Source organism: Pristis pectinata, chromosome 7 (assembly GCF_009764475.1).
Source record: "Pristis pectinata isolate sPriPec2 chromosome 7, sPriPec2.1.pri, whole genome shotgun sequence".
Classification (NCBI taxonomy): domain Eukaryota; kingdom Metazoa; phylum Chordata; class Chondrichthyes; order Rhinopristiformes; family Pristidae; genus Pristis; species Pristis pectinata.
Window position 1 is genome coordinate 53,551,387 of NC_067411.1, and position 13,853 is coordinate 53,565,239.

The 13,853-nt window shown below is 42.2% G+C and overlaps 1 protein-coding gene across 1 annotated transcript in view; it reads right to left on the reverse strand.

The window, feature by feature from the left end:
- The window catches only part of LOC127572587 (signal-transducing adaptor protein 1-like), a 94,096-nt gene extending 82,714 nt beyond the window's left edge, over positions 1-11,382 (reverse strand). Inside the window, exons 1-2 of the mRNA XM_052020006.1 lie at positions 11,329-11,382; positions 7,104-7,223 (exon numbers count right to left, since the gene is read on the reverse strand). Coding sequence (XP_051875966.1) covers positions 7,104-7,223; positions 11,329-11,382 — 174 coding nt within the window. The remainder of the gene's footprint in view (positions 1-7,103; positions 7,224-11,328) is intronic.
- Positions 11,383-13,853: the final 2,471 nt, after the last annotated feature.

Below are 13,853 nucleotides of genomic sequence, written 5' to 3' on the forward strand. Positions count from 1 at the left end.
ACAAAAAAATGTCAAACATAAGCTCGAAACAGATATTCACTCTCAGCAGTGACAAAAACTGGGATCATTCTCCTCAGAGCAAAAGGTTTAACAGAGTGGTAAAGCAAACAACTGTTTCTGTAGGGCTTTAAACAAATTAAGTATGTTTAAAATAATCATGTGAATCAAAATGAACATGAAACCTTTTTAGTTACACAAGCTTTTATGACCTAGAAACCACTACATGAGGGGGTGATGAAAAGGATCTGGATATATATTTAAGAACAAAAGATTTGGAGGGCCAAGTAGACAGAGTAGGGAAATAAGGATAACTTGAATGTTCTTTCAAAGAGTCACAACGTGTTGAATGGGCTCTTGCTCGACTGTATGAAAAGGATTTTTAACCTCTAAGAAGGGTGGATTGGAAGCACCTGGGAAGTAAGGAACTTTTAAATCTTAGAACTAACCACAACTTGCCTTCAACACTTCCATTTCCTCTAGAGCAAAACCCACACACAGAATTTTGTTCAAGCAAATATGCCTGAGCATAACATATCCCAGCCTTCCAAGCTAGACCTCTAATTCTGAGCATGACTGCTCCTTCAACAATATCTTTTTAAGAAACAAGATATTCAACTTGAACTCCAAGTCTGAGTTGGATAAAGACAAGTGGAATTGGACTAAGGGAATGAAGATGTGGGCCAGATTAAAGTGGTAATTACCAGTGATGCTAATAACCTTGGTGATGAGAATAACACACAATAAGGGCAATTCTTATGTCTTTCCATCCTTGAGTAAATATTGTAATCTAGTATTCTACTGACATTTTTCAAACTTTTCCATAACGTTGTGACATCTATGAAGCCATGTTTAAAGAGAATGGCTGGTGTAAAGTCACGCTTACATCTTTTTGAATCCACTATTTCAGGTGAATGTAAGCTTTTGTACAGGCATGCACTCTTTTAGCATGCTGCCACAAGCTCCTATAGGAGGTGTCACTGGTGAAGCAGGAATTCAAAAGTATTCACTTAGACTCATTCAGTCATAAAGATCGGAAAAAGGTCCTTCACCTCAACTGGTCCATGGCAAACAAGATTCCCATCTAAGATAATCCCACTTGCCCTTGTTGAAAACACATTGAAATGTTTTGATTTGATGACACAGACAAACTCACATTTCTTGCCATCCCTGGATGCTCTTAGTAGGTGCAGAGGAGATTCACCAGAATGTTGTCTGGATTGAAATACTTTAGTTATGGGGAGAGACTGGATAAGCTAGCTTTGTTTTCCCTGGAGCAAAGGAGGCTGAGGGGTGACCTGATAAAAATATATAGACTATGAGAGGCATAGATATGGTAGATATTCAGGGTATATTTTTCCCATGGCAGAGGTATCAAAATCAAGAAGCCGTAGATTCAAAGTGAAAGGAAAGAGTTTTAAAGGGAAGCTGAGGGGTAAGGTTTTTTAAGGAGAAAATGGTTGATATCTGGAATGTGCTGCCAGGATAGAGTAGACAGCTGTTATCTTTTTCCCAGGGTCGAAATGTCTAATACTAGAGGGCATACATTTAAGGTGAGGGGGGAAAGTTCAAAGAAGATGTGTGCAACAAGTTTTTTTTTACACAGAGAGTGGTGGGTGCCTGGAATGTGCTGTCAGGCATTGTGGTGGAGGCAGATATGATAGAGACGTTTAAGATGCTCTTAGATAGGTATATGAGTATGCAGAGAATGGAGGGATATGGACCATATGCAGGCAGAAGGGATTAGGTGTCATTAGCTTAATTAGTTTGGCACAAGATTGTGGACTGAAAGGCCTGTTCTTGTGCTGTATTGTTGTATGTTCTAAAAAGGTCAGCATGGACATTGTAGGCCCTCAGGCACATTTCTGTGCTGTAAGACCCTATACTCCATGATTCTAAGGTTTATAAGCCTTCTTGAATTGCTATGTTGATCATACAGTTAGAGAATTACAGGACTTTGATCCAGCAATGACAGGAAGTTTTTCAGAGCAACAGATGCATTAGGGTTAGGGCTAGGGTGTAATATCCATTCATTAAGATGTGGCTGTGGGGAGAGGTCAGAATTATTGATAAATATGTAAGCAGCTTTTTTTTTCAAATGAGTTGAAATGATAAAAAGCACTACATTTAGAAAAACAAGAAATAGAAATAAAGACAGCAGAAAAAATTGCATGGTATTGTGTAGTTCTGTGACTTAGACAGCTGTTGAGGCCCTAAATAAATTCAAAGTAGAATTAAATAGATGTCTGTAAAAAGTGAGGGATCCAGAAGCAATTGAGAGTGTAATAAATCTAGGTCGACCATGGAGTCATATAACACAGGAACCTGGCCTTTAGCCCACCATGTCCATGCTGACCATTAAATACCCTTTTATGTTAATTTAGTTTAACAGCCATTGGTCCATAGCCTTCTGTGCCTTGGCAATTCAAGTGCTTGTCCAGATATTTTTTAAATATACTGCAAGAACCTGCTTCCAACACTTTCTCTGGCAGTGTGTTCCAAATTGCAACTGTCATCTAGGTGAAAAGATTCATCCTCAGGTCTCCTTTAACTCTTTTCCTTCGCACCTTAAACCTATGTTCTCTCATTTTTGACATCTCTGTTATGGAGAAAGGTTTCTCACAATCTACCCTATCTCTGCTCCTCATAACTTTGTATATTTCTATCAGATTCCTACTCAGTCTCCTCAGCTCCAATGGAAACAACTCCAGCCTATCCACTCTCTCGTCATAACTGAAATGATCTGTCCCAAGCAAAATCTGCTCTACGTCCTCCTCAGTACAATCATGTCCTCCCTATCACGTGATGACCACTGCCAATGTGGTCTAACCAAAGTTTTGTAAAGTTAGAACATAGAACATAAAACAGTACAGCACTGGAACAGGCTCTTTGACCCATGCTGTTGAGCCAAATTAATTAAACGCCTAACTAAACTAATTCCTTCTGTCTACACAATGTCCACATCCCTCCATTATCTGCACATTCAGGTACCTATCTAAGAATTGCCTCTGTTGTATTTGCCTCCACTACCACCCCTGGCAGCGCATTCCAAGCACCCACCACTCTCTGTGTAAAAAACTTGCCCTGCACATCTCCTTTGAACCTACCCCCTTTCACCTTAAGTGCATGCCCTCTAGTATTAGACATTTGGACGCTGGGTAAAAGATACCATGTCCAATCCTTTCATAATCTTATAAACTTCTATCATATTTCTTCTCAGCCTCCATGCTTCAGAGAACAAAATCCAAGTTTGTCCATCCTCTCCTTATAGTATATGCCCTCTAATCCAGGTAGCAACATGGTAAACCTCTTCTGCACCCTCTCCATAGCCACCACATCCTTCCTAGAATGGGGTGACCAGAAATGAACGCAATATGCCAGATGCAGCCTAACCAGAGTTTTATAAAACTGTAATATAACTTTCCAACAGAGTGATTGCACCTTTCTTATTTGTGAGTTCTACCCATATAAACTCAGTGGATGAGCCCTCCATTATGTTCCATCTGAGTAAAGCTGTGATATTGTCCCTGATTAATAGTGGAACTCCTACCGCCCACATCCCCTTTTACCTCACTCTCTATCTTTTCTAAAACATTGAAACACTTCAACATTAAGCATCCATTCCTGTCCTCTCTCAACCAAGTCTCTGTAATGGCCAGAACATCATAGTTCCATGTACTGATCCATACCCTAAGTTCATCACCCTTACCTTTAATACTCCTAGCATTAAAATAAACACACTTCAACCCATTCGTCCCACCGTGTCTATTGCCTTGTTCCTACCTATCCACATGTCCACCTGTTCCTTCATGTCCTTATAGACATATCAGGCATGACATCTATCTTCTCAATCCTTCCACTTTCTGATCTGATGTTACAGTTCCCATCCCCCTGCCTTAACTGGAATTAGCTGATTTTTTTGTGCATGGGGTGTGGGGGAGGGCGCTAAAAGGGATAGGGGCCAAACACAGGAAATTAGGACTAGATGGGTGGGCACCATAGTTGGCATTGACTCATTGAGCCACAGAGCCTGTATCCGTGCTGTATTGCTCTATGACTCCATGACTCTCCTCTCACCAAAGCCACATGAACAAAGCCTCAGCACTTATACTCAAAAATGGCACTCACAGCTGAAACACAGCCACACAAAAAAAGGCCTGCCTTTCTCCTTAGTGAATATAGATTAGAAATATTCTTTAAGACCTCACCTACATCGTCTGGCTCCACACACAAATTGTCCCTTTGTATCCCATGGACTCCAGCATCATGGACCAGCCTTTCTTGTGGGACCTTTGCAAAGGTTCTACTAAACCTTTCCTGATTGCTCCATTACTCTTAATATATTTATAAAATGCCTTGAGATTGTCCATAACTCAGAGGAGACTTACGAGGATGATTCCGGGAATGAAAGGGCTTACGTATGATGAGTGTTTGTCGGCTCTTGGACTGTACTCACTGGAGTACAGAAGAATGAGAGGGGACCTCATAGCGATATTTAAAATGTTGATAGGAAAGGACAGAGTAGATGTGGCTAGGCTGTTTCCCTTGGTGGGTGAGTCCAGGACCAGAGGGCACAATCTTAGAATTAGAGGGTACAGTTTCAAAACAGAGATGAGGAGAAATTTCTTTAGCCAGAGGGTGGTGAATTTGTGGAACTCCTTGCCACGTACAGCAGTGGAGGCCAGATCAATGAGGGTGTTCAAGGAGGAGATAGATAGATATCTAAATAGTCAGGGTATCAAGGGATATGGGGATAAAGCCGGAAATTGGGATTAGAATAGGTTTTTTTTGTTCCCCCCCCATTCTCCATTTCTCATTTCTTTTTCTCCCTTTCCCTTGGAGCAGACTTGATGGGCCAAATGGCCTGCTTCTGCTCTCTTGTCTTGTGATCTTGTGAACTTTGTCTGCCAATGATATTTTGTGGCCCGTTCTCTAAACGGTCTCACCTGTTTTCAATACTTGCTGTATATGAATCCTTTATTTTCTTTATCAAGCTCTTGATGTCCCTTGACATACAGGGGTCCCTAGAATTGTCTTCCTTACCTTTCATCCTAACAGGAATATGTTGGCTCTGAACATTCAGTAGTTTACTTTTAAAAGATTTCCCAGTAAATAGCTACTCTCAGTCTACTTTTGCTTGGTCCTGTCTTGGACGGCACAATGGCGCAGCCAGTAGAGCCACTACTTCACAGTGCCAGGGACCTGAATTCAGTCCTAACCTCAGGTGCTTTCTGTGTGGAGTTTGTATGTTCTCCTTGTGACAATGTGGGTTTCCTCCAGATGCTCCAATTTCCTCCCCCAAAGATGAGCGATTTTGTAGGTTAATTGGCCACTGGAAATTGCCCCTAGTGTATAGGTGAGTGGTAAAATCTGGGGGAGGCTGGAGAGTCTGAGGAGCATAGAAGATGGGATTAATGTAAAATGAGTGGTTGATGGTCAGTGCAGACTCAGTGTGCTGAAGGACTGTACCTTGCTATGATTCTATGATTTTCAAATCAGCCTTCTCACATTTTAGGACCTTTATCCCTTCCATAACTACCTTGTAACTTACAGAGTTATGGTGACTTCAACTACCTGCTCTGCTTTATTCATTTTTTTGTTCTATCAAAGGACGTGGACTTCATAGGCTGAAGAAGCATTTAATTGCCCATCCCTAATTGCCCTTGAGAAGCTGGTGGTGAGCTGCCTTTCTTGAGGTGTGAGTATAGCCACAATGCCTTTAGGGAGGGATTTTGACCCAGTGACGGTGAAGGAACAGTGATATATTTCCAAGTCAGGATAGTGTGTTTCTTGGAGGGCAACTTCCATATGGTGGTGTTCTCATGCTTTTGCTGCCCTTGTCCTTCTAGCTGGTAGAGGTCCTCACCAGCTCAGTCAGTAGTGGTGCTACTGAGCCACTCTTAATGATGGACGTTGAAGTCCCTTACCCAGAGTACATTTTGCACCCTTGCCCTTTACCATTCTCAGTGCTTCCTCCAAGTGGTGTTCTCCATGCAGTTGTCTTGATTCATTAGCCAGGGGTATGTGGGGGAGGAGGAGTGCGGGGGTAATAGTAGGTGGTAAACAGCAGAAGGTTTCCTTTAACCTGATGCCAAGAAATTTTATGGGATCTGAAGTCAATGTTGAGGACTCCCAGGGTAGTTCCCTTCCAACTGTATTATACTGTGCCACTGCCTCTGCTGTGTCTGTCCTGCCTTGGGACAGGACATACCCAGAGATGGAGATGGTGATGTCTGGTAAGGTATGCTTCTGTGAGTACAACGATGTCAGGCTGTTGCTTGACTTTAGGCTGTTGCTTGACTAGTCCATGAGACGGCTTTCCCAAATTTATCACAAGCCCCCAGATGTTGGTAAGGAGAAGTTTACAGGGTTAACAGGACAACTTTTGCCGTTGTTGTTTCCGATGCCTAGGTCAATTCCCGATGATCCATCTGATTTTATTTCCTTGTGGCTTTCTAGTGGTTTATTCCAATTGAATGGCTTGGTAGTCCATTTCAGAGGGCAGTTAAGAGTCAACCACATTGTTGTGGGTCTGGAGTCACTTACAGTCCAGACCAGATGGTTAAAGATGGCAGATTTCTTCCCCTACAGGACTCTAGCAGAAACAGATGGATCTTTACAACAATCAACAATGGTTTTCATGGTCATCATTAGACTCTTTTTAATTTCAGGATTTGAATATGAATTTATCACATCTGTCATGGTGGGATTCAAACCCAGGTTCTCTGAAATTTGTCCTGGATTATTAATCCATTGATAATAACACTGCACCATTGCCTTCCCTAAGATTAGATCCAGTATTTTCCCTTCTCTAGTAGGACTATCTACATATTGGCTCATAAAACTCTCCTGGATGCAGTATGAAAATCCATCCCTTCTAGGCCTTCCATACCAAATGAAGGAAAGAATAGCATTACCCACCTGATAAATTTATTATTTTGCTTTTGTGTGCTTCCTGTTGTCCATTATTTTAGTAGTAGGTCAGCCAAATCCAGTTAAAATAATTTTGAGCATTAAATCACAGAATGAGGAATTACAAATGAATAAGTTATTAAAAAAAAACAAAATCAATATCTGGACTTAGATCAGAAATTTAATTGGGATACCTTCAGTTTCACCTCCCCGTTGTTTAGATGCAGTCGGAAGCTAACTGCTTGGTGGCCTTTATCTCTGCTGTTGTCATCTTCTACAGATATAAAATGCTGCAGATCCAGTTTTTCTGTGTACTGGAAAAATAATAAAAAATTATAAAGATGGAGCACCAAATACAGAATCAAGTCATTATTGTGATCTAGCCTGAAAGCAGAGTGTGAGAAGTGCTTTTTGCTTCAGTTGCTTTTTTTATTTGCTTTTGATATTCATTATATGTGGAAAATTTTCTGATGATACAATGAAATATGTGGACTTCACAGCCAATTAATTACTTTTGAAGTGTAGTATCTTGCAGTGTAGGAATCGTGGTAGCTAACTTGCACACAGCAAAGTCCCAGAAATAGCAATGTGATTATGATAAATTGGTAACCTTGGTAACAACTGGGCTGGACACCAGGCAGAATTTCATTGGTCTTCAAATGGTGCTGTAGAATCTTCTATGCCCACCCAAGGAAGCAGAACAATCTATTCAAAAGACAATAACTCAGCAGCTCAACATTCCCTCAGTACTCCATTGGGGTGTCAGGTTGAAGACTGTGCTTAAGGATTTCCCACCAACTTCCGTCTCCCCAGCTGCAACTTAAATGAAAGTGAGGCAAAAACATCTGTGTATGTGCGTGAGCAGGGTTTACACCAGAGTCCAACAGGTTAAGCTCCAAGCAAATTCTCAGCCACTTTTGCCCATTTTGCTATGCACTGCACTGCAGCAGTAGAAAGGTCACAGATGCTCTATTTTCAAAGGAAAGGAATTTCATTTCTTTATTTCTCAGCAGAGACCATCACGTAGAGTGGATGCATATATTTGTGTGGATTACAGACTTTCCAAAATGTATGGGATATCAGAGAGATGTGCACAGGAATTTAAATTTGCTGGACTTTGGAAGGCTATGAGTGTGCTCAGTTAATATTAATACTATGCAGTAGATGCGTGCATGACCATCCATAATTTCTTATATCCCAGGTGATTAAAGGTGATTAGTGGTGGGGGAGGTGGGGAGGGAAAGGGTGCAGGTGTATCCATGTCTCTGCTTGCCCCATCAAGAATACATTAATGTGTGTATAAAACTGCCTTCACAGGATACTTTGGGCTTCTCTTCACAACTTGGAGCTCTTCTTGAATAACAAGAGCTATCACTTACTAAATACCCAAGCCATGGTTAACCACGTGAAGACATTTCTCAGATTTAATATAGTGGACCCAAAGAGATTGCATTACCTCTGCATTGTACTTAACTATATTGTACACACCTCTATCATTTTTGTATTCTCAACCAAGATGAATTTCTACTCCAGTGGGTTGTGTGTGCATGTTGGTTAGCTCTATATTGGCACTGAGCTACATATAGAACATTGAACAGTACAGCACAGGAACAGGCCCTTCAGCTCACGATATCTGTGCCAAACATGATGCCAAATTAAACTAATCCCTTCTGCCTGCACATGATCCATATCCCTCCATTCCCTGCATATTCATGTGCCTATCTAACAGCTTCCTGAAAGCCAGCAGCATATCTGCCACCAACCCTTGGCAGCACATTCCAGGCAACTACCACTCTCTGTCTAAAAAACTTGTCCGGCAAATTTCCTTTAAATTTTCCTCCTCTCACCTGAAAGCTATGCCCTCTAGTGTTTGATATTGTTACGGATTAGGTTGCTATTTGGTGACTGTCGCTTTAAAATATAGTACAGTAGAGTAGTAGTGTGTGTGGTGTCGTCACAACAACAAGATTACAAAGTGCTGACGTTTTTGCTCAGTGAGTCAGTGAGAAGTGAGAGAGAGAGGGAGACTGACTGCTGGTCTCTGTAACAACGGATGGAGAGCAATAACTGTGTCTGTCACTACAATCCATGTATGCATTTTTGGAGCAAACACTTTGTCGTTAACCTGTAGAGGGAAACGGGTACTTCTGTGGACGGCCACATCTCAAATGCCTTTCTAGGTGGGAGATACTTTGGAACAAAGCAGTGGAGGTCCTCAGTGATTGAGGTGTCATATGGGTTCCATCGTGGAACATTTGGATTTTGTAAATTCTCTCCATATTCTCTCTACATTTTCTCTTCAGTCAACAGTGGTTTTGCAAAAACCTTTGTTCACATTTCACCTTGTGACTTGCTGAACTGAACTTTGAGACTTATTGCTGGACTTGGAGTTTGGGAATTTGCCACACACACACTTCGAGTTTAGTTTTCGGGTTAATGTTTAATATCTAACATTTTTGCTTTTCTTATCCTAAGTAGTTATTAATAAAATAGTTTCTAACACTTATAAATGACTCGGTGTGTTTCTTTTGTGGCTGGTATGTAACAATATTTCTACCATGGGAAAAAGATTCTGACTGTCTACCCTATCTGTTCCTCTCATAATTTTATAAACTTCTGTTAGGTCTCTCTCCCCTCAGCCTCTGATGCTCCAGAGAAAACAATCCAAGTTTGCTGAACCTCTCCTTATAGCTCATACCCTCTAATCCAGACAACTTCCTGGTAAACCTCTTCTGTGACCAGAACTGCACACAATACTCTAAGTGCTGCCTAACCAAAGTTTTATACAGCTGCAACATGGCTTCCTGACTCTTATACTCACTGGCCCGACCGATGAAGGCAAGCATTCATACATCTTCTTCACCACTTTATCCACTTTCAAGGAGCTGTGGACTTGAACTCCAAGATCCCTCCATACATCAATGCTGTTAAGGATCCTACCATTAACTGCATACTTTCCTCTTACATTTCACCTCCAAGTGCCATGGTTGAGTATAAGTGCTGCAGGTTTGGTTCGAGAGGCTTGGGTGAGAGAAGGTGAGCAGCAGAATCAGGTAAGTGCAGGGAAGGATTTCCTTAGAAATACTCTCCCTTTAAGATTAGCTGGGATGGGAGTTCAGGCATGTTCCTCCCACAAGATGTGGGAGATCAGATACGATGCCAGTGTCCCTGATGACTTCTCCTGCAGGAGATCATAGAGTCATAAAATTGTACAACACAGAGAAAGGCCCCTTGGATGATACATGTCCATGCCGACCAAGATGTATATTCAAGCTAATCCCATTTTCCAGCAATTGGCTCATATCCCTCTCAACTCTTGTCATCTGTATACCTGTTCACATACTTCATAAATGTATCTAATGTACCTGCCTCAACCACTTCCTCTGGCAGCTGATTGCATTTATCTACCACCCGCTGTGTAAAAAAGTTGCCCCTCAGGTTCTTAGTAAACCTTTTACCTTTAACCTTAAAACTATGTCCTCTAGTTTCCATTCTCCAACCTTGGAAAAAAGACTGCTCACCCTATCTATGCCCCTCGTGAGATCACCCCTCAGACTCCTACGCTCCAAGGAGTAAAGGCCCAGCCTGTCTAACCTCTCCCTATAACTCAGTCTCACAAGTCCTGGCAATGTCCTTGTAAATCTTTTTGCACTATTTCCAGTTTAATTACAACCGTCCTATTACAGTGTGGCCAAAACTGAGCACAATACTCCAGGTGTGGCCTCACCAACATCTTGTACAATCGCAACATAACCTCCCAACATCTATATTCAATACTGTTCTACAACAGTATCTCGGGCCCTTCTGTTCAATGTAAGAAATCCTACTTTGATTTGTCCTTCCAAAATGTAACACTTCATACTATCTGAAGTATGCCATTCCTCAGCCCATCTACCACATACCGCTGCAATTCAAAATACCGCTGCACTACTTACTTTAGTGTCATCTGCAAACTTACTATTTCTTGTACATTCTCATTCAAATCAATAACATACATGAAAAATAACAATGGGTCCTGCACCAACCCCTGGGTCACACCACTAGTCACAGGCCTCCAGTCTGAGAAATAACCTTCCACCATCACCCTCTGTTTCCTATCATCCAGCCAATTTTGTATCCAATTTGCTAGCTCTCCTTGGATGCCAATGCAATCTAATCTTCCAGAGCAGCCTATCATGCGGAACCTTATCAAAAGCCTTACTGAAATCCATACATATTATGTCTATCGCCCTCCCCTTGTCAACCTTCCTCGTCACTTCATCTAAAAGCTCAATCAAATTCATAAGACAAGATCTCCCATGCACAAATCCATGCTGGCTACTCCTAACCAATCCCGACTTTCCAAATGTAAGTATACCTTTTCCCTCAAAACGCTTTCTAGTAACTACATGGATGTTAGGCTAAAGGGTCTATGATTACCAGTGTGCCCAGCTGCAGCTCCTGGCTGACCGCGTTAAGGAACTGGACATACATAGGGTTGTCTGGGATGCTGACAGCATCATAGACAATAGTTTTAGCGAGGTGGTCACACCTAAGATGCAGGTAGCAGACAGTTGGGTGACCACCAGGAAAGATAGAACAAGCAGGCAACAGTGCAGGATTCCCCTGTGGCCATTCTTCTCAGCAACAAGTATACCCCTTTGGATACTGTTGGGGAGAATCAGAATCAGATTTATTATCACTGACTTATATGATGTGAAATCTGTTGTTTTGCGGCAGCAGTATAGTGCAAAGACATAAAATTACTATAAATTACAAAATTAAATAAATGGTGCAAGGAAAGGAATAACGAGGTAGTGTTCATGGACCATTCAGAAATCTGATGGTGGAGGGGAAGAAGCTGTTCCTGAATCGTTGAGTGTGGGTCTTCAGGCTCCAGTACCTCCTCCCTAATGGTAGTAACGAGAAGAGGGCATGTCCCAGATGGTGAGGGTCCTTAGTGATGGCTACCACTTTCTTGAGGCACCGCCCCTTGAAGATGTCCTCGATGCTGGGGAGGGTTGCGCCCACGATGGAGGTGGCTGAGTCTACAACCCTCTGCAGCCTCTTTCAATCCTGCACATTGGAGCCTCCATACCAGGCTGTGATGTAACCAGTCAGAATGCTCTCCGCTTCACATCTATAGAAATTTGTAAGAGTCTTTGGTGACATACCAAATCTCCTCAAACTCCTAACGAAGTAGAGCTGCTGGCTTTGTGATTGAATCATTGAGGATAATGAATCAGGGCACAGCAGTAACAGTCAGGTCAGTGGCTCTGTAAAGTCCGGCAGAGCAATTATGATAGGAGACTTGATAATAAAGGGGACAGACAGGAGATTTTGTGGCCATGAAAGAGATGCCAGGATGGTGTATTGCCTCATGGGTGCCAGGGTTGAGGATGTCTTGGAGCGGCTACAGAGCATTCTCAAGGGGGAGGGGGAGGGGTAGCAGCCAGAGGTCGTGGTGCACATTAGCACTGACGACACAGGGAGAAAGGGGAAGAGGTCCTGCATAGTGAATACAGGGAGTAAAGAAAGAGGCTGAAAAGCAGGACCTTGCAGTTAGTAATTTCTGGATTACTCTTGGTGCCACGTTCTAACCAGGGCAAGTTTAGAATGACAGAACAGATGAATGTGTGGCTGAGGAGCTGGTGCAGGGCGCTCAGGTTCTTGGATCAGTGGAAACTGTTCGAGGGCAGGGGTGACCTGTACTAGGGGGACAAGTTGCATGTTAACTGGAGGGGAATCAACATCCTCACTGAGAGATTTGCTAGTGCTAATCAGGAGGGTTTAAATTGGTTTTGCAGGGGGATGGGAACCAGAGCACCAGGTAAGAAAGTGGAGAGATTGAGAGGAAGATAGATACCATAATCAGTATGTCTGTAAGGAAGGAAAGGCAGGAGTAAAGTAATAGACACGATGGGATGAACAGGTTGAAGTGTGTTTATTTTAATGCTAGGAGTATTAAGGGCAAGGGTGATGAACTTAGAGCATGGATCAGTACATGGAACTATGATACTGTGGCCATTACAGAGACTTGGTTGAGAGAGGGACAGGACTGGATGGTTAATGTTCCAGGGCTTCAATGTTTAATAAAAGACAGATAGGCAGGTAAAAGGGGGTGGGGGGGGGGGGATAGTGGGAGGAGTTGCGTTATTAATTAACGACAACATCACAGCTGTATTCAAAGGGGATATAATGGAAAGCTCATCCACCTATATGGGTAGAACTCAAAAATAAGAAAAGATGCAATCACTCTAATGGGATTATACCACAGACTCCCTAGTAGCTACCAGGATGTTGAGGAACAGATATGCAGGCAGATTAGGGAAAGGTGTAAAGACAACAGGGTTGTTGTCCTGGGACTTCAATTTCCCCAATCTAGCCAGAGGCTTCTCTGGAGCAGTGGAAGCTCAGGGAGACCTGATAGAAGTTTATAAGATTATGAAAGGCATAGATAGAGTAGACAACTGGTATCTTTTTCCCAGGGTCTAAATATCTAATACTAAAAATTCAAAGGAGATGTGTAGGGTAAGTTTTTTTGCACAGCAAGTGGTGGATGCCTGGAATGTGCTGCTGCTGGTGGAGGCAAACATGATACAAGCATTTAAAAAGCTCTTAGATAAGCACATGAATGTGTAGAAAATGGAGGAATACAGACATTTAGTAGGTGAGTAGACAGAAGGGATTAATTTAGTAAGGCACTTAATTCCTAGTTTAATTAGTTTGGCATGGCATCGTGGGCTGAAGGGCCTGTTCCTGTGCTGTAGTGTTCTATGTAACTATGTAAACATGCAGTTGCGATCACTGTTCTCAAAATGCTCTTCCACTAAAACTCCAATCACTTGGCCATGCTAATTTCCCAATCTAAGGTGTAGTATGTCTCCTTCCAAGGTTGGATTATCTACATAAAGCATCAAGAAACCACATGAATACACCTAACAAACTCTGCCCCATCTAAGCCT